Here is a 19651-nt window from a genome sequence, read left to right as displayed (position 1 = left end):
TACCTGCTGACATGCCCCAGGAGGCTGATGACTGTCATCGTCGTCCCTGTTTTTCGAATAGAGATGGTAGTGAAGGGGGATGGGGAGAGGGTTGCCCTGCTTACCCACCAGGCTGATGGGGCCTGTGGACAGAAGCCTGTCATGCCCCTGCTTGAGAAGCGAATCTGGACTGGGTTTCAGAAGTGTTCTCAAAGGGGCTGGCTGGTTTAGGTCAGGGCTGTTTCAGATCCTATGGAAAGAGCACCTGGAGCTTCAGAGAACCCTGTGGGGCATGGAGCTGCACTAGCAGGGCTGTCTGCCACCAGTAGCTCTGAGGTGTGACAGCCAGGCTCTCTGTTCTCCTTGGCAAAGAGCTTGGACTGAGCCCTCTGGAAGCTGCAGCCACTGTCTGGGACAGCAAGCTTAGTACTCAGAGGGGCTCCAGCCCCCAGCTGAGCCATACAGCAGGCCCTCTGTCTAGAATCCGCTTTATTATGGCACCTGGTGGGATCTGAGGGAGGAAGAGGCAGCAGCCTTGCTGGGCAGCCCCTCAGTCAGTCCAGCGGCACCTCCCTTAGGCCATGCTGCTGCTCAGCTGCATGGCAAAGTCCTGCACATGCTCCTTCAGAGTCTGGCGGGCATCCGCCTGTGCCCTCTTCTCCCGTGCCCGCTCCTGCTGCAGCTTGGTTAGTCTCAGCCGCAGCCGCTGCTCCCGCCGCTTGCAGGCCTGCAGCTGGCGCTGGGCCTTGTCAAGGGCATCAAGGGCTGCCTCAGCTCGTCGCTTCCAGAGTAAGGCGCTGCCCACCTGGTAGCTGTGTTCATTCTGGATGTAGGCTCCAGCGGGTGGGGGCAGGCGCAGCATATAGGCTGAGGGGGAGACTGGCCGTGGCTCGAGAGGGGAGGGCTGCCGCTCTGGCGAAGGCTGGGCACTGCAGCCTGCTTCATCTGCCTGGGCACCCAGGGGGCCCAGTAGGTCTGAAAAGGGGCTGCTAAGGCCAGGCTCCAGCCTCCCTGCTGGGGAGGCCGGCAAAGTGGCAGGTGCTGAGGCCTCTTCCACAGGAAAGCAGGTGACATCAGCAGGTGGAGGTGGAGAAAATGGAGTTGTGGGCCCTCGGCCTTCGGAGCAGCTAGGAAGGGGGAAGAGAGAGACTGATGGGCTAGGCTGAGGGCTTGCCAGACCCCACTCCACCAGCCCACCTGATCTCCTTAACGCCCAAACCCGATCCACAGATTCTGTGCAGCAAGAACTCTGTCCAGTTAGACTGCTGGCAGACCCCCTAGGGCCCAGTCTCTCAGCCTAGGGGTGGGAGTAGGGCATCCCCCACCCATACCACATACCGCTTCCTGCATCGTCTGAGCCGGCTGACTTCAGAGGGGCCAGGTGGATAACTGTGTCCTTTGGTTTTGGTTGTCCTGCGCAACTTGGAGAAAGACTCAAATATGGTGGGGACTGCCCCCTCCTTTAGCCTGTGATATCCGCTGTGGGGAAAAGCAACCCAGATGAGCTGGAGAGCAAGTGCTGCCTCCCCAGGCCAATCTGACCCCAGCACCAGCGCAGTGGGAGGCTGGAAGGCACCGCGCAAACAATAGGTCTGGGGAATGCCAAGTCAGAGCTACACCAATCGCTTCCCTGCAGGACCCCTCAAAGTCGAGGTGCGTGGAAAACCTGCACAAGCAGCGCTGGGCTGACCAGCCAAAAAGAATTCTTTGATTTGTGGACTTGCTGGCAAGATTGGGGCTCTGAAAAATCCTCTCTGGAAAGGCTCATGTTTTTCCCCGTGTCACGGCACAGTGATCCTGGGGGTGGGTCTCACTGTACAGAGCTGGGAAGAGGAAACAGCCCCCTCGGACGCAGGCTGCTCAAAGGACTTCAGGACCTGCAGCTGTCCCAATCCGCCCGAGGCCCCACGTCCTACCCCAATCCTCACCTGATTCCCACCAGCTCAAAGCAGTTCTCCTCAAAGTGTTTGGAGCAGAAGTAGATGTACTCGGATGCCGGGTCCCACAGGCCCTGGCCGCTGGGGTCCAGCCGCTGGCAGTTGGCCAGCCACAAGCCTCGCCTCGGGTTGTCCTTCTTGGGAAGTCTGTGGAGCCACAAACCCGTGAGCACCAGGCTGTCCATAGCCCTGGGCTCATGCTGCCCAAGCTCCCCAGGGGGAAAACGCAGACCCAACACGCGCCGCCACGAGACCTCCCTGCGACCCCGCCACGTAAGCACCACCGCCCCGGCACAGACGAGGCAAGGGGAGTCTCGAGAAGAAAAGCAGTTTCCTCAGCGTCGTCTGGCAGGTAACAGAGTGGGGCACGTCCAAGCCGGCTAGACTTCCCGTCCTCCCCGTCCCGACTGCATTTGGTCCCGCGGGGACCGTCCCGCTCCGCCTCCCACCCACAGGTTCAAGCCTCCTCAGGATCCGAGAACGGCGCGAAGCCTCTACGCAGTTGCGGCCCGAGGCGAGCAACGACTAGCGCATGCGCACGAGAACCCGCGCACGCGCGCTGACCTGTGGAAGGAGATGCCGCGGTTGCGCGTCTCGCGCGTGTCCCGTGTACAGCAGCCGGCAGCGGAGCAGTGACGCGGCATCTGGGGAAGAGGCGGGAGTTAAGTCGCAAGCGGCTGTCCGGGCTTCCAGAGGAGCCTCGCGCCTCTAGCCGCCGCTCCTCCCCAAGGGGCTCTGGCCCGTCGGGGTGTCCCCCGGCCCGTTGTTGCCCCAACCCCGTCCCAGCCGGTTTCTTGACTTCTGTCAGCGGTACTCACGGTCTGGCCATTGCTGCGCCGCCGAAGTCTCGCGAGGGGTAGCGCGTGCCGGAAGTTGGTACCATAGAGATTGGAGAGCTGGAGGTGCTCCGCCGCGGGGCGGGGCGGGGCGAGGTCCTAACGAGCTGGGTTCGGAAGCGGCGCGAGTGTGCGAGTGTCTGTTGCGCCCGCGTCGTCCCAGCTCCTTGGACTACCAGTGTTGTCGCCCATGTGGGCTTCTCTTTCGTCGGTTCAGGCCTCACTCTTCTCCGTAAACACTCCGGCACGATGGAGCGGCCCCAGTGTACGGGTCGGCCCGGGAGCGGAAAGCTGCAGTGTCCTGGGAGCCTCGAAAGCCGTGGGGGCGGCAGCTCGCTTCCGGAAGACCTCTGACTGACGAAAGAAAACGGGGCCTGGGACGCTTGCACAAAAGAACCCGACAAAAACCAGAGCCGGCACTCACTCTCGTACCGGGGAGGTGGACTTGAGGGAGGGCAGGGTATGCCCCTGAATACACTGGGGACGTGTGCTGGGCCGGAGGTTCCATTGTAGCCAGCTTCGGCAGGGGCGTGACGGAGGGGGGGAAAAGCTGAGGATGCCGGTATGACAGGCAGCGTCGGGAACTGCTCCTGCGAAGCCGGTGGACACATGACCCGGCGGGCTGCTTGAGTCCTCATCTCCTCCCGTAAGACTCAGTGAAAATAGCCGCTCCATTCAAGGGCTTCAGAAGGTTTAAATGCGAAATAGGCCGGGCGCGGTGGCTCAACGCCTGTAATTCCAGCACTTGGGGAGGCCAAGGCGGGCGGATCACAAGATCAGGAAATGAAGACCATCCTGCCAACATGGTGAAACCCCGAATCTACTAAAAATACAAAAAAAAAAAAAAAAAAAAAAAAAAACCTGGGTGTGGTGGTGCGCGCCTGTAGTCCCAGCTAGTCCGGAGGCTGAGGCAGGAGAATCGCTTGAACCCGGGAGGCAGAGGCTGCAGCGAGCGGAGATCATGCCACTGCACTCCAGCCTGGGCGACAGAGTGAGACTCCGGCTCAAAAAAAAAAAAACAAAAAACAGTAAAGCATTTTGTCCTAATTCCTTCAGTTAGTGTTTTGAAGCCAGCATCAGGAAAGTAATGCAATTACTAAACATACTGGCATGCTTAATTTCTTCAAGAAAACAAATTGGCCGGGCGCGGTGGCTCACGCCTGTAATCCCAGCACTTTGGGAGGCCGAGGCGGGTGGATCACGAGGTCAGGAGATCCAGACCATCCTGGCTAACACGGTGAAACCCCGTCTCTACTAAAAATACAAAAATTAGCAGGGCGTGGTGGCGGGCACCACTCTGTTGAGACTTCGTTTCAAAAAAAAAAATGAAACAAATCGATGTTTTTTCCCGTAGAAATGCACTTGGAAGAGAAAGGTTATCTGGAGGAGGAATCTCTCAAAGTACAACATAGGAGAAAGACAATATCGCAATACAGAAATTTTATTTATTTATTTATTTATTTATTGAGACGGAGTCTTGCTCTGTCATCCAGGCTGGAGTGCAGTGGGGCGATCTCAGCTCACTGCAAGCTCTGCCTCCTGGGTTCACGCCATTCTCCTGCCTCGGCCTCCCGAGTATCTGGGACCACAGGCGCACGCTGCCACGCCCGGCTAATTTGCAATACAGAAATGTTAATAGATAATTAGCTCTTCTAACGTTATGGTGGGGAATACAGAGGGATGGTTGCCTGCCGCACCCTCCCCTCACTATTCTTCGCCTTCTTCAGCCTCAGCTTCCATGGAATCCATGCCCACCTCTTCATAATCCTTTTCCAGAACTGCCAGATCCTTGCGGGCCTCGGAGAATTCCCCCTCTGCCATGCCTTCCCCCAACTATCAGTGCACTAAGGCGCACTTGGCCGAACTTACGATCCAGGCAGGCCCAGGCCTTCGTGATAGCCATGGTGTTGCTCAGCATGCACACCGCCCACTGCACCTTAGCCAGGTCTCCCACAGGGACTACTGTGGGGGGCTAGTAGTTAATGCCCACCTGTCAGAGATGGGCAGCATAGAATGAAGTTTATATTGGCCTCAGAAATGGTAGCTCATTAAAAATTAGAGCTGTGGACCAGTTCCAACACTGTTTTAAGAATTTTTGGCATTATCTGTTATCTATTGACAATATCCTTTGATGACTTCCTTTTTTTTTTCTTCTTCCTCCTTTTTTTTTTTTTTTTTTTTTTTTTTGCTGCTGTTGTTAAGACAGGGTCTAGCACTGTTGCCCAGGCTGGAGTGCAGTGGTGCAGTCGTGGCTTACTGCAACCTCTCTCTCCCAGGTTCAAGCGATTCTCCTACCTCAGCGTCCTGAGTAGCTGGGATTACAGGCATGTAAGATGGAGCCCGGAAGACAGAGATTTCAGTGAGCCGAGATTTTGCCACTGCACTCCAGCCTGGGCTACAGAGTGAGACTCTGTCTCGGAAAATATATATATATGTGTGTGTGTGTGTGTGTGTGTGTGTGTATCCCATATTACCCATACAGTAAAACACCTGAACAAGAATGAGAATCCTGTCTTGGGATATAAATACATCCAAGGTATATTGTATACTTTGTAAAACAAAAAAAAAATCTGTATTTGTGTGCAAAAAAATCTATGTAATAACATACACAGGCTAGAGCCTTGGGCGGCTAGGGTAGCATCATGCCGGAGGAGGACAAACGCCTACCGAGGCGGTGACCCTACCCTGCCCTAACAAGCACTTAGCAGTTAGCAGCAGCTAGATACAGACAGACTCCACAGGAGTTGGAAGCGGCAGAGAGAAGGGTTTGTACCCTGATCAGAGAGTGTTCTCCCACAACTCTAAGGCCAAGCCAATCAGCCCTTCCAAGTGGGAGTGCTGCCAGCTTTCTGTCTACTGTGACCACCTGTGTGCAGTGATTGGGCCTGTCACCTGCAGGAAAGGGACATACATGTCTGCTGGCCACTGCCAACATCACCTGTATAACGAGAGATTACTATGCCTTGAATATGTACAGAACATTTTTCAGAGGACAGAGGCAGCTCTGGGGAAGAAGAGGACTTCAGCTTTTCAGTCTTCTGCATTCTTTTAGTATTTTGCCACATATCAGGGTTTTTTTTTGTTTGTTTGTTTTTTGTTGTTTTTGAGACAGGGTCTCACTCTGTCACCCAGGCTTGGGTGCAGTGGTGTGATCTCGACTCACTGCAACCTCTGCCTCCTGGGTTCAAGCGATTTTCCCGCCTTAAGTGATCCGCCTGCATCAGCTTTCCAAAGTGCTGTGATTACACGTGTGAGTCACCGCGCCCAGCCCATATCAAGTTTTTTGGGGTTTTTTTGTGTTTTGTTTTTTGCTTTTTTTTGAGGTGGAATCTTGCTCTGTCATTCAGGCTGGAGTGCAGTGGCACAATCTCAGCTCACTGCAACTTCCACCTCCTGGGTTCAAGTGATTCTCCTGCCTCAGCCTCCAGAGTAGCTGGAATTACAGGCAACCACCACCACACCTGGCTAATTTTTGTATTTTTAGTAGACACAGGGTTTCACCATGTTGGCCAGGCTGGTCTCGAACTCCTGACCTCAGGTGATCCGCCCACCTTGGCCTCCCAAAATGCTGGGATTATAGGCATGAGCCACCGACCGCACCCAGCTTTTTTTTTTTTTTTTTTTTTTGAGATAGGGTCTTGTTATGTTGCCCAGGTTAGGGTGAAGTACAGTGGTGCCAACTTGGCTCACTGCAGCCTCAACCTCCCAGGCTTGAGCAGTCCTCCTGTCTCAGCTTCCTGAGTAGCTAGCGCTACAGGAAATGTGCCACCATGCCCAGCTAATTTTTTATTTTTTGTAGAGACAGGGTTTTGCCGTGTTGCCCAGGCTGGTCTCAAAGTCCTGGGCTCAAGCCATTTACCCCACGGATTACAGGTGTGAGACATGGTGCCTGGCCAACGTAAGTACTTTTATAACAAAAAACCCAAATGTTTGTTTTTTTTTTTCTAAGGGTCTTGTTCTGTCACCCAGGCTGGAGTACAGTGGCACAATCATGGCTCACTGCAACATTTGCCTCCCAGGCTCAGGTGATCCTCCCACCTCAGCCTCCCAAGTAGGTAGAACTATAGGTGTGTGCCATCACACCCGGCTAATTTTTTGTATTTTGTGTAGAGATGGGGTTTCACCATGTTCCCCCGGCTGATCCTGAACTCCTGGACTCAAGCTTTTTTATTTTTTTTTGGTGAGAAAGGGCCTCACTTGGTCACCCAGGCTGGAGTGCAGTGGTGTGATCTTGGCTCACTGCAACCTCTGCCTCCTAGGCTCAAGTGATTGTCCTACCTCAGACTTCCAAGTAGCTACAGGTGCGTGGCATCATGCCTGGCTAATTGTATTTTTGGTAGAGATGAGGTTTCACCATGTTGCCTAGGCTGGTCTTGAACTCCTGAGCTCAGGTGAGCCACCGACCTCAGCCTCCCAAAGTGTTGGGATTACAGGCAATGAGCCACTCTGCCTAGTCCCCAAATGTTTTTAAACATAGAAAAGACTCTTCGAAAATAGCGTATCCGAGGCTGGGTGCAGCGACTGACGCCTGTAATTCCAGCACTTTGGGAGGCCAAGGCAGGTGGATCACTTCAGTTCAGGAGCTCGAGACCAGCTTGGCCAACATGGTGAAACCCTATCTCTACTAAAAATACAAAAATTAGCCAGGCATGGTGGTGTGCGCCTGTAATTCCAGCTACTCGAGAGGCCGAGACAGGAGAAGTGCTTGAACCTGGGAGGCGGAGGTTGCAGTGTGTTCTGTTGTACTCCAGCCTAGATGACAGAGTGAGACTCCATCTCAAAGAAAAAAAAAAAAAAAAAAAGCAAATGGTTGTTAAAGAACATATGGTTGGCCGGGTGCAGTGGCTCACACCTGTAATCCCAGCACTTTGGGAGGCCAAGGTGGGTGGATCACCTGAGGTCAGAAGTTCAAGACCAGCCTGCCCAACATGGCGAAACCCCATCTCTACTAAAAATACAAAAAATTTGGCCGGGCGCGGTGGCTCAAGCCTGTAATCCCAGCACTTTGGGAGGCCGAGACGGGCGGATCACGAGGTCAGGAGTTCGAGACCATCCTGGCTAACTCGGTGAAACCCCGTCTCTACTAAAAAATACAAAAAACTAGCCGGGCAAGGTGGCGGGCGCCTGTAGTCCCGGCTACTCGGGAGGCTGAGGCAGGAGAATGGCGTAAAAATCCGGGAGGCGGAGCTTGCAGTGAGCTGAGATCCGGCCACTGCACTCCACCCTGGGCGACACAGCGAGACTCCGTCTCAAAAAAAAAAATACAAAAAATTGGCCGGGCGTGGTGGCTCATGTCTGTAATCCCACTACTTTGGGAGGTTGAGGTGGGCGGATCACAAGGTCAGGAGATCAAGACCATCCTGGCTAACATGGTGAAACCCCGGCTCTACTAAAAAATACAAAAAATGAAAAATAAAAAAAATTAGCCGGGCGTGATGGCGGGTGCCTGTAGTCCCAGCTACTAGGGAGGCTGAGGCAGGAGAATGGCGTGAACCCAGGAGGCAGAGCTTGCAGTGAGCCAAGTTCGCGCCACTGCACTCCAGCCTGGGCGACAGAGCGAGACTCCGTCTCAGAAAAAAAAAAAAAAAAATTAGCCGGATGTGGTGGTGAGACACCTGTAATCCCAGCTACTCAGGAGGCTGAGGCAGGAGAATTGTTTGAACTGCAGAGGCAGAGGTTGCAGTGAGCCGAGATCACATCACTGCACTCCAGCCTGGGTGACAAGAGTGAAACTCCATCTCAAAACAAACAAACAAAAAAGAATGTATGGTAAATCACACTAAGACTGACAAAAAGGAACTTAGAGCAAAGAGAATTCAACAAGGTCCATCTGGAGCTGGACTATCTTCTGGGAGGACAAGAGAGGCTGTGACTTTATCTCCCCACAGACTACTGTCTCACAAGACTTAGCTACAACAGGAAACCTTTGCAGAGCGCAGCATCTCCCATGCCTGCCAGCTAAGGATGTCTTCACCTTCCAAATGTAACACCAATTGAAAGAAAAATTCCTCTACTCAAGTCGAGAGGCTTAGTAATTAGACACAGAATGGAAGGTTTCACATCCTACTTGTAACATCTAACATCCAAGGTCTGTAATCCTCCTATGTAACATGTAATGAACATTCCAGGCTGGTGTAACTGTTGTAGATTTTACCCTTCTTTTTCCTTTTTTTTTTTTTTTTTTTTTTTTGAGACAGTCACGCTTTGTTGCCCAGGCTGGAGTGCAGTGGTGTGATCTTGGCTCATTGCAACCTCTGCCTCCCTGTCTCAAGCGATCCTCCCACCTCCGCCTCCCCATTAGCTGTGACTGCAGGCATGCACAACCATACCCGGATAATTTTTATATCTTTTGTAGAGACAGGGTCTCACTATGTTGCCCAGGATGGTCTTGAACTCCTGGGTTCAAGCAATCTTCCCACCTTGGCCTCTCAAAATGCTGGGATTACAGGCATGTGTCACTAAGCCTGGCCGATTTTACCCTGTTCTATGAATCACTTTAAATCTGTCCACTTAAAGACGATTTACATCAACGTGAGATGAAATATAGAGATGATCTGTGTCAAGGTGTTGTAAAGTGGCTGACAGAGGGCCAGACAGATTCAAGAAGTTGTGTGTGTTCAGAGGCAAGCTATGGCCATTCCACATGGGAAAAGGAAGACACATACCTGTGACTTTCTCATATCATTTCAATCTAGAATGATCCTGGAACTTGCAACTCCTCCAACACTTTCAGAACTCATTGACACTTACAAATGTGGGATCTATAGCTTTGCCTAATGTGGAAACCACTATAGACAAGGGCTCTTAACTAACCATAGGGCACAAAGTTGACCAACACAGGTGTGGTGAGGCATTTAGCCTAGTCATCACAACAGATCTTCGAGCCTGACATTCTGTTATTTGGCTTCCAAATACATGGTACTTTTCTCTTGGTAGACAATGGACTGTAAGCACAGCTAAAGGAGCACCAAATCATCAGTCTGATTGTGTGTGAGGCAGAGGTCTCTGCTTGGTTTGGAGAAAGGGCAAAGACCTGCCTTTGGTCTTCACAGTAAACACTGCACAATGTATTTAAAAATCTTCACAGAAACATAGTGTTGCCCAAACTTCAGTGACAACAGGTGACCAACATGATGTAAAGTGTAAAAACCACTGTTTAAAACACAAAAAATGATACCATAGAACCTGATAAATTACTAAACAGTGGAGTAATGTGGAGGACAGACCAGGACCTGCAGTCAGATCATCTCTGATTTCTCTCTGCATCACTTGCTGCCTGTGAGGCTTCAGACACCTAAAGCTATCTCAGCCTTTGTTTTCTTTCTTTTTTTTTTTTTTTGAGATGGAGTCTCGCTCTGTCGCCCAGGCTGGAGTGCAGTGGCGTGATCTCGGCTCACTGCAAGCTCCACCTCCCAGGTTCACGCCATTCTCCTGCCTCAGCCTCCTGAGTAGCTGGGACCACAGGCGCCCGTCACCATGCCCCGCTAATTTTTTGTATTTTTAGTAGAGACGGGGTTTCACCGTGTTAGCCAGGATGGTCTCGATCTCCTGACCTTGTGAGCCGCAGGCCTCGGCCTCCCAAAGTGCTGGGATTATAGGTGTGAGCCACCATGCCCGGCCTCAGCCTCTGTTTTCTAAAGTGTAAGATGCTGGTAATATTGCCCCATGAACTTTAAAGGGTGGTGGTAACATATAAGGGAACGTAAAGTATTTGGTAAAGTATAAGGCGGTAGGAAATAAATTACTAAAATTATTCTCCTTGCAACCTAGCTGACATGAAAAGGGGTTGTCTCCACAAAGGATGCGGGCCTTCACGGGCAGCATTATTCTGCAGGTCTGCTGCTTCCTGACAGCACAAGGACTCCACCTCACCCAGTCCTACCTTACATCCAGTCGGACACCAACCCACAAACTGGTTGGTGCGCTTGCTGTCAATGGTGGTAACAGCCGCACTGACATCTTTGGAGACCACATCCCCCCTGTACAACATGCAGCAGGCCATGTACTTGCCGTGGCGAGGGTCACAGCGACCATCTGATTGGCTGGCTCGAAGTAGGCATTGGCAATTTCGGCCACGGACAGCTGCTCGTGGTAGGCCTTCTTGGCTGAGATGACCGGGGCGTAGGTGGCCAGGGGAAGGTGGATATGGGGGTACGGCACCAGGTTGGTTTGGAATTCTGTCAGATCCACATTCAGGGCCCCATTAAATCACAGGGAGGCCGTGATGGAGGACACGATCTGCCCAATCAGATGACTGAGGTTGGTGTATGTGGGACACTCGATGTCCAGGTTGCACCGACATGTCATAGGTGGCTTTGCCATCGACCGTGAAGGCACAGTCAGAATGTTCCAGGGTCATGTAGGTGGTCAGGATGGAGTTGTAGGGCTCCACCACGGCCGTGGAGACCTGGGGGACTGGGGAAATGGCAAACTCTAGCTTGGACTCTTCCCATAGTCCACCCAGAGCCACTCCATGAGCAGAGACATGAACCCAGAGCCAGTGCCGCCCCCAAAGCTGTGGAAGATGAGGAAGTCCCGTAGTCCCGTGCACAGATCCGCCTGAGAGAAACCAGACAACGTGAGCCAATGCCCGTGGGAGCCACACCACCAACCTCCACCAAGCCAGGGCCACTTCTCTTTGCCTCTGAGCATTGATATGGATTCAGACCATCCATAACGAATGCACATAACACTTTGAAGCAAAGAAAAGCAGACAACACAGATCTATGCACAAATCACTACGCATACTTCATAGTAAGACGCTGCAGACTCAGTCGGACTCGAGATGCTGCTCTAAGTGTTGTGAAAATGACCTTCCCTTCACCATCCAAGGCCTGTTCTCCCGTGCAGGATAATGTCCACACGAAGCCTTCTCTTCTTACCAGTTTGTGGATCTGGTCCAGGACCAGGTCTCCTTGCCAATGGTGTAATGGCCTTTGGAGTAATTACTGGCTGCATCTTCCTTCTCGGTGATCAGCTGCTCCGGGTGGAAGAGCTGCCTGTAGGTCCCTGTGCACACTTCATCTATAAAGAGACTACATGTGCTGTGAGGCTGTAAGGCCTACTGTACACCAAGGTGGACACGTTCCAGGACTGTTCACTTCTACAAAGTACATGCTCTTCAAAGTACATGAGCTACATGTTGTAGGTCAACAGTGGCAGTGTCTGGTAGAAAATGTCTCTGTGTGGGGCCGGGCGTGGTGGCTCATGCCTATAATCCCAGCACTATGGGAGGCCGAGGCGGGAGGATCACAAAGTCAGAAGATCGAGAGGCTAACATAGGGAAACCCTGTCTCTATTAAAATACAAAAAATTAGCTGGGCGTGGTGGTGTGCGCCTGTAATCCCAGCTACTCAGGAGGTTGAGGCAGGGGAATCACTTGAGCCTGGGAGGCAGAGATTGCAGTGAGATGGCACCACTGCACTCCAGCCTGGCAATGGAGCGAGACTCTGTCAAAAAAAAAAAGAAAAGAAAAGAAAAGAAAATGTCTCTGTGTGATAACCAAACTGCAAATGCAATTTAAGGTTCTAGGAAGTTAAAGTCAGCTCTGGTAAAAACGTCAGCAGGAACAGTTTCCAGTGAAGGGAAATAAGCTCTTGCACCCCCCGCCCTGCCTAGGTAATTCTATAGGTACATATGTCTTTCCTACCTGAAGCTACATTAAAGGTTAGAAGTTAGAAATCTGAGTGGCTGCAGTGGTTCACACCTGTAATGTTAGCACTTTGGGAGGCCGAGGCAGATGGATCACTTGAGGTCAGGAGTTTGAGACCAGCCTGGCCAACACAGCGAAACAAAATTAGCCAGCATGGTGGTGCACACCTATAGTCCCAGCTACTTGGGAGGCTGAGGCAAAAGAATTGCTTGAACCCAGAATGCACTCCAGCCTGGGTGACAGAGCGAGAGACTGTCTCAAAAAAAAAAAAAAAGTTTATTATTGTCGTATTTGAGAACTGAAACCCTGGAGCATAGATTAAAGTTGCCTTAAATACACAGTCTAATTAACAGCAGTTACAACTTGCTGTTTTATTATTATTTTTTGAGACAGGGTCTCACTCTGTTGCCCAGGCTGGAGGGCAGTGATGAGATCATAGCTCACTGCAGCCTCAAACCTCCTCAGGCTTAGGCAATCCTTCCACCTCAGCCTTCCAAATAGCTGAGACTACAGGCACATGCCACCATGCCTAGCTAATTTTTTGTATTTTTTTTTTTTGTAGACACAGGGTTTCGCCATGTTGCCCAGGCTGGTCTTGTACTCCTGGACACAGGCAATATGCTTGCTTCAGCCTCCCAAAGTGCTGGGATTACAGGCATGAACCACCACACCAGGCCAGAAATGCTGTTTTTAAATGAAAAGAAGAGGCAGTTCCTAAGTGGTTTACCAAAAATTGCTCTTTTTAAAAAGATTAAGATGGGTCTCACTGAGGCTGGTCTTCAACTCCTGGCCTCAAGCAATCCTATCACTTCAGCTTCCCTTGCCACAAGAATCTGTATTAAAATAGCATAAGCTATTGATTGTCCATATATTATTCTTTGCATCACAAATTCCAGGAACGCGAAGATAATACATTAAGCCAGTCAGGAACAAAATGCCTTTAAACAGCTGGCCCCTGGGCATTGGTATGAAGCGCGTTACTGAAGTCCCACATTCATTTTAATCTTTTTCTTCTTCTTATTTTGAAACAGGGTCTGGCTCTGTCCCCCAAGCTGGAATGCATTGGCATTGTCATAGCTCACTACAGGCTGAACCTCCTGGGCTCAAGACCACAGGTGTGTGCCACCATGCCCAGCTATTTTTTTTTTTTTAAGTTTTTGAAGAGACGAGGGTCTCCCGATGTTGCCCAGTCTGGTCTTGAACCTCTGGACTAAAGTGATCCTCCCACCTTGGCCTCCTGAGTCTGGAATTACAGGCGTGAGCCACTGTGCCCTGCCTGAAGTCTCATATTCATGACTCTGGGCCTGATAAATTCTGTATACCCCACATAGCTCAAAGTGCTCCGAGCTATTTTTCCTTTTTTCACTTTCTTAGTGAAGAGTGAGTTTCTGGCCACCAGAAAGGGAGAGGCACATCCCTGCTCAGGGAAGAGCCAAACTGGGACTCAATACTCATTTTGGAGGACTTTGGAACTGATTCTTCCTTTTTTTTTTTTTTTTTTTACAGAGTCTCATTCTGTCACCCAGGCTGGAGTGCAATGGCGCGATCTCAGCTCACCGCAACCTCTGCCTCCCGGGTTCAAGTGATTCCCCTGCCTCACCCTCCCTAGTACCTGCGATTACAGGCATCCGCCACCACGCCCAGCTAATTTTTGTATTTTTAGTAGAGACAGGGTTTCACCAGGTTGGGAAGGCTGGTCTCCAACTCCCGACCCCAAGTGATCCACCCGCCTTGGCCTCCCAAAGTGTTGGAATTACAGGCGTGAGCCACCGCGCCCGGCCTTGACCTCTTTTCAATTTGCGAAAGCAACCAGCACCAGCATGTCTGCGGGCTGTCCTCCAATTAAAAGCCCCTTCTGCACATGGCTAACAGCTCCTCATCCTCCTAATCCTTTTTTTTTTTTTTTTTTAGACAGGGTCTCATTGTGTCACCCAGGTTGGAGTGCAGTGGTGCAATCATAGCTCACTGCAGTCTTGACCTCCTGGAGTCAAGTAATCCACCTGCCTCAGCCTCCTGAGTAGCTAGGACTACAGGCATGTGCCCACCATACCCAGCTATTTTTTTGTTGTTGTTGTTTTTATTTTTAGTAGAGACAAGGTCTTCTTGCTACGTTGCCCAGTCTGGTCTCAAACTCCATGGCTCAAGTGATCCTCCCGCCTTGGTCTTCCTAAGTGCTGAGATTACAGGTGTGAGCCTCCTCATCCTTCTAATCTGGGTTCATAGCATCAGGAAGCCTTGCCTGCCTGGCTGAGCTTACTGGACAGCCTTGAGCCCCATGTCCTTCCACGGCTCTGGCCATTAGACCTCTCTCTGCCTAGCGGGTCTTTCCTACCAGTCTGAGAGTCCCTTGGAGATCTGAAGTTGACCTCTCTCCATGATCCCAGCACCTAACATAGGTCTAGGAAGGCTGGTTTGAAGAAATACACAGAATAAAAATGGATGGATTAACCAGAGCGCTCAGCCAGCCTGCTGGACTGGCACCCGTGGCTACAGACACTTTTGTTTAGCACCATGGAGAGCTCCCTGCACAGAAGCAAGGACTCAGGGCATTGCCCCCTCTCTACCTGAGAACTAGACTCAGCGCTAGACTCAGCGCCCAGCACCGGATTTGATAATACAGGTACTCAAATACATATGCTTTTCTTTTTACTCAGACACTTCTAGGGCTGGCAGGGTCAGACAGTAATCCCCCACTTTGTAGGGAGGCCCTGTTTTTGCTGAACAGCTCAAGGGTAGGAAGATTCTTTCTTCTACACACTCCTACAACTGCCAATCCTTGTTCTGTGTGACCCTTGTAGCGGTCCTATGTTGTAGGTGCTACCATTGCCACAGATCAAGTTGGGGAGGCAGAGACCCAAGCTCCTTCACCTCTCAAGGGAGTCGGGCCCTCCCACAGATCTCCTTCTGGAGAAAATGGCCTTGCTGGGCCTGTCCATTTCCAGTCCCCACCCACCTCCCTCATGTACATGTGTCTGTTTGTGAAGCCTTCATACCACCTTAGCTTCCAGGCCCTCCATCCTGGCTGCCTCTCTGGCACTTGCCCTTTTACTGTGCAGGTCCAAAGAGACACCTATATTCAGTTTGTCAAAGTCTGAAATAAGCCTGTCTTTTAATTTCACTGACTCCCAGTAGTAATTTTTTTAGAAGGCAACTTGGTTCTCTGGCAGTTACACTCCAGGGCTAATTCTCAAAGGCCAAGTCTGGTGCCATCCCACTCCCTCTAAGCTGCTTGAGCCAGATCAGAGATTCTGAAACACTGCAGAAAAGAGAGTTCTCCTGGGGCATCCATTAAAATGCAGATTCACGGGCATTCTCCTAAGAGTTTGGTTCAGCAGGTCCAGGGTCAGCATCTGCATGCCAACCCAGGGTCCCAGGTGATCCTTACTATTATTAGACCATTTGAGGAGAGGCAGGTAGAAGTGCATATTCCTGGCAAAGCAAACACTCAGGAGCATGAGAATGATGAGATCAAGGAATCCCAACCATGTCTTCTATCTCACCTGGAACAAAATCTTCACCCTTTTTTGCCACAGTCAACAGTCCTGCAGTCCCCTCTGCCTCTCCACCCCACAGCCTGGCCACGCTTCCCTGGCTCCCTAGCCTAGTCACACTGCTGTCTGCCAGTCTGGGGAACAGGCCCGCATGCTCACGGTTCCTCTGCTTGAAATGCTCTCCCTCTGATCTTGCCAAGGCTGACTCCTTCCCACTCTGCATATTTCAGCTTAAATTCACCTCACAGAGGCCTCCCCAGCCACCTCTTTAAAGGAGGGGGTCCCCATTCTTCTTCAGAAGCAGAAACTATTTGTTTCTTTTGAGAATGATGTTGTCAACATTGTTCCTTGAGGCCAGGAACTTGGTTTTGTTCAAGGTGGATCCCTGGTGGCTAAGTCAGTGCGCAGCACATACAGCAGTGGGCAATGAGATATTTGTGGAAGGAATGAAGAGTTCTGTGTGGCTGGAGTGGAAGAGGAGTGGGGCAAGGTGGGGTGTGGGGAGCAGGAGCCACAGCACATGCTCCCTGGCAATGTACAGTGAGGTCCTGCCAACCCCCACCCACCCCTGCCCCAGGAAGCTGAGCTTTTATGGCCCATGGTGCCCTGGGCAGGCGTTACCTGCTTGCTCATTCAGCTGGTTATAGCTCAGGTCCAGGGACTTCAGGTCTGTGTGGCCCAGCAGGAGTTCAGCAAGGTACTGGGCCGCCTGCTCCTCCAGGCCATTCCCTGACAGCTGTATCTTCTGCATGGCCCGGTTGATGGTGAAAGCAGCACAGAGGGCCTGGGCTCCTGCCACTCCCAGCTGGTTCTCCGGCAGGTCCACAGCTGGGGGACGGAACCACTCCTCAGTCAGAGGGACACAAAGCCAGGCACCCCCCCTCCCTCTTCTGCCATCCGCCAAACCTCCAGGTCTGAGGCAGTGGAAGGGGCCTTATAGGTGAACTGTCCCGGGGTTGGATGGTAGCTCTGGCTCCCAATGGCTGGGTCCCCGCTGCCCCTGACCTCCCCCTCCCTGTGTGCCCACGAGCTTCTGTGTCAAGTGGTTAAAACCGCCTACATCTTGGTACTGTAGAGACTGCTGTGGTGGGGGCAGCCACCCCGTCAATGACTGTGTCTGGCGTGATATCACCACCTACTTCAGAAGCCCTCACGGCCCCATTGCCAGGATTGGCAGTAATAGCCCAGGTGGCCATGCATGGAGCACTTACATGGGTCACACACTCTGCTGACCACTTCAGGAGTGCGTTTCACTTCATGCTCACCACAGCCCCAAGCCCATAAGATATTGTGGGGCCCATTTCACAGATTGGAAACCGAGCTGCTTTCATAAGTCACCCTGTTTTCTCAGTGGCAGAGCCAGCATTTGGATTCAGCTCCAATGAACTTACACCTTGCCCACCCCTTTCTTGAACTTCCCAGTCCGCAACTCTCTGTGTTGCAGGACTTTCCACCCTGCATTCAGGCACTGGGAGTCTCTTATGTGCAGGGCAGGGCAGGGCAGGAGAATGGGTTCCAGCCAGCAAGGAAGGAGAGTGGTGGGGTGGGGTGGGTGAGGAGGGGACTTGTATCCAGCATTGACTGCACAGCGGAGGGTCTAACTCCACCCCACATGCCCCCTCCTGTGATGAGGCCCCTCTTCTATCCACCAGCAACACCAGCAGGCCCCAGGTGACATGGCCCAGCTTTCGGGGGTGGAGGCACATCCCTGAGGAAAGGGAGGACTGATGCCTGCCCACCTGCCCCAGGCCCAGCACCTACCACGGATGCTGCTGCTTTTGCTCAGGGCACCTGCCAGGGCCTCTGTACCTGCCCCATAGAGCCCATTGTCCCAAAGTTTCAGCTACTTGACATATGGATTGGAGCTCAATGAGGAAGCCAGAGCTCGGCACCCTGGGACAGACAGAGCAAACACACTGGCCACTATCCTGGCTCATGCTCCAGGGCTCAGCCCACTCCACGTCCCTGACCTGGAAAGTACCCCGCTTCCCACCTGCTTAAAAGACACCTGCTTCTCCTTTTAGGCCCCGCCCAGGTCTCCCCCCACTCCCACCTCTCCCAGAGCCCCCAGTGGGTTAGAAGCTTGCAGGCTCCCCAACCCTTAATGCCATCTGTCATAGCCTCAATCCCATCTGTCTCCCAGATGTGGAGGGTAGGGCATGACTGGCACAGGCAGAAGCTGGCAAGTGTGGGGGACAGACTCAGGGGCACTCCCATGGCTGTTGTCTCCCGGGGCCTCTCCCTGTAAGCCTGGAACCAGTGTCCTTCCACTGGTACCTGGGGCCCCAGGCCACCATGCGGCAGATTCAGCTCTGGGCTGCTCCCTTGGCACAGAAAGCAGAAGATGGGCACAACGCTATGGATCCAGCAGGACCTCAGGTAGAGGGTGTCCCCGACCAGTTCTCCAAGCCCATGGGTGCCTGGTAGGAGACAGCAGGATGAATGTGAACCCCTGCATGGCTATAGCCACCTGCCTCCTCCCCTGCCCTGCATCACTACCTGGCCTATTGTTTGCCTCTAGAAGCACTGCTCCCTACACTCCTTGGGACCACTGCCCCCATATGACAGATGGGAACATCGAGGCTAAGGCAACGCAAATCTTTTCCTTAAAGTCATACAGCTGTCAAAAGCAAGCTGGACAACCTGGGCAACATAGTGAGATAAAAAATTATTTAAATTAGCCAGATGTGGTGGCTCCCTGTAGTCTCAGCGACTCAGGAGGCTGAGGCAGGAGGCTCACTGGAGCGCAGAGTTCAAAGCTGCAGTGAGCTATGGATCCTGCCACTGCACTGAAATCTGGGTGACAGAGCAAGACACTGGCTCTAATAAATGAATTCATAAATAAAGTACCACAGCTAGTGGTAGCCAATCCTGCCAGAGTCAGGCCTCTGCCTGTCTGATGCCAAATTGCACGCTGTGTCTTTTAACCCGATTGCAGACCACAAGTGTTTTGTGAATATCTTCCCGGGGAGAAAACAGAAGTAGTTCTAAATTCTATACATCCATTAGCTTAGTTTTACCTAGGGATTGGGAAAACCCAGCTCTGATTGCATTTCAGGCCGGGAGAGCCCTTGGTGCACTGTCTGGCGGGATTTTGCATTTTAACCTCCTTCTGGAAGCGCCTTCTCATGGTAAAGTTACTGATGCCGCCAGGAGCGCCGAGGGGAGGGCGAGGGGCTGCAGACGCCCCGCAGAGGGCTACGCGCCCTGCTGAACAGGGGTCTCCTGCCTCCTCGGCCCCAACCCACCTCCCACAACCCCTGTGGGAGAAGCCTCCAAGGGGAGGAGACGGGCCTGGCCCCTGCCCTGAGCACCTTGCGTCTCCAGGTCAATCGGCCTCGGGACCCTGCTTGGCCTGGGGGACCCCTGCAAGACGTCCACAGGCCGCCGTCGCCTCTTCCTCCTGCTCTTCATCCTCCCCAGACCTCTCGCACGAACCATTCGTGGTTAAGCCCCTTTCTCAGGTTAAGCCCCTTTCGCAGCCTCAGACCCTCAGGCGAAGACCGCTTGGCGCCTCACCTAGAGCGCGGCCCGGGGATGTGGGCGGAGTCTGCGGCTGCGCTGACCAATCGAATGTGGCGTCCATCGACTGGCGTCGGCCACGCCAATTAGAGATGAGCTCCCCAGCGGCGGTCGCCCCGGCAACCCGGTGTTGTTGGTTGCCGTGGAAACCGTGGCTAGCCTGAGCTGAGGCTCCTCGCCTGAGAGGGTAAACTGCACGCGCCACGGGCCATGCACTGGGTTGGGCCCCTTGTG

General features: G+C 52.5%; 1 protein-coding gene and 1 pseudogene across 2 annotated transcripts; both read right to left on the bottom strand.

Annotated features, from left to right (window-relative positions):
- Positions 1-454: 454 nt before the first annotated feature.
- Positions 455-2779, bottom strand: THAP7 (THAP domain containing 7). The gene is made up of 5 exons (XM_025398820.1): positions 2735-2779; positions 2481-2560; positions 1908-2063; positions 1318-1458; positions 455-1106 (listed from the first exon to the last, which is right to left on the bottom strand). Exons 2-5 carry the CDS (start codon positions 2558-2560, stop codon positions 554-556), a joined length of 930 nt encoding a protein of 309 aa, XP_025254605.1. The 5' UTR covers positions 2735-2779; the 3' UTR covers positions 455-553.
- On the bottom strand, positions 2554-19421 carry LOC112632793 (annotated as a pseudogene). Its single transcript, XR_003121445.1, has 6 exons — positions 18916-19421; positions 18173-18315; positions 16521-16723; positions 10635-11311; positions 4128-4742; positions 2554-3207 (listed from the first exon to the last, which is right to left on the bottom strand). The product of XR_003121445.1 is annotated as a tubulin alpha-8 chain-like (transcript).
- Positions 19422-19651: the final 230 nt, after the last annotated feature.

The sequence above is a fragment of the Theropithecus gelada genome, chromosome 10, assembly GCF_003255815.1.
Source record: "Theropithecus gelada isolate Dixy chromosome 10, Tgel_1.0, whole genome shotgun sequence".
Taxonomy (NCBI): domain Eukaryota; kingdom Metazoa; phylum Chordata; class Mammalia; order Primates; family Cercopithecidae; genus Theropithecus; species Theropithecus gelada.
The sequence above is the reverse complement of the archived record's forward strand: the minus strand, read 5'-3'. Positions and strand labels throughout refer to the sequence as shown.

Bases quoted from the DNA above. Each gene is read 5' to 3' on its own strand.
- THAP7 (XM_025398820.1), bottom strand. From the start codon at position 2,560: ATGCCGCGTCACTGCTCCGCTGCCGGCTGCTGTACACGGGACACGCGC. The intron at 2,064-2,480 runs GTCAGCGCGCGT...GTGGCTCCACAG, and splicing joins CGCGGCATCTCCTTCCACAG to ACTTCCCAAGAAGGACAACC. The intron at 1,459-1,907 runs GTGAGGATTGGG...TTTTCCCCACAG, and splicing joins TTTGAGCTGGTGGGAATCAG to CGGATATCACAGGCTAAAGG.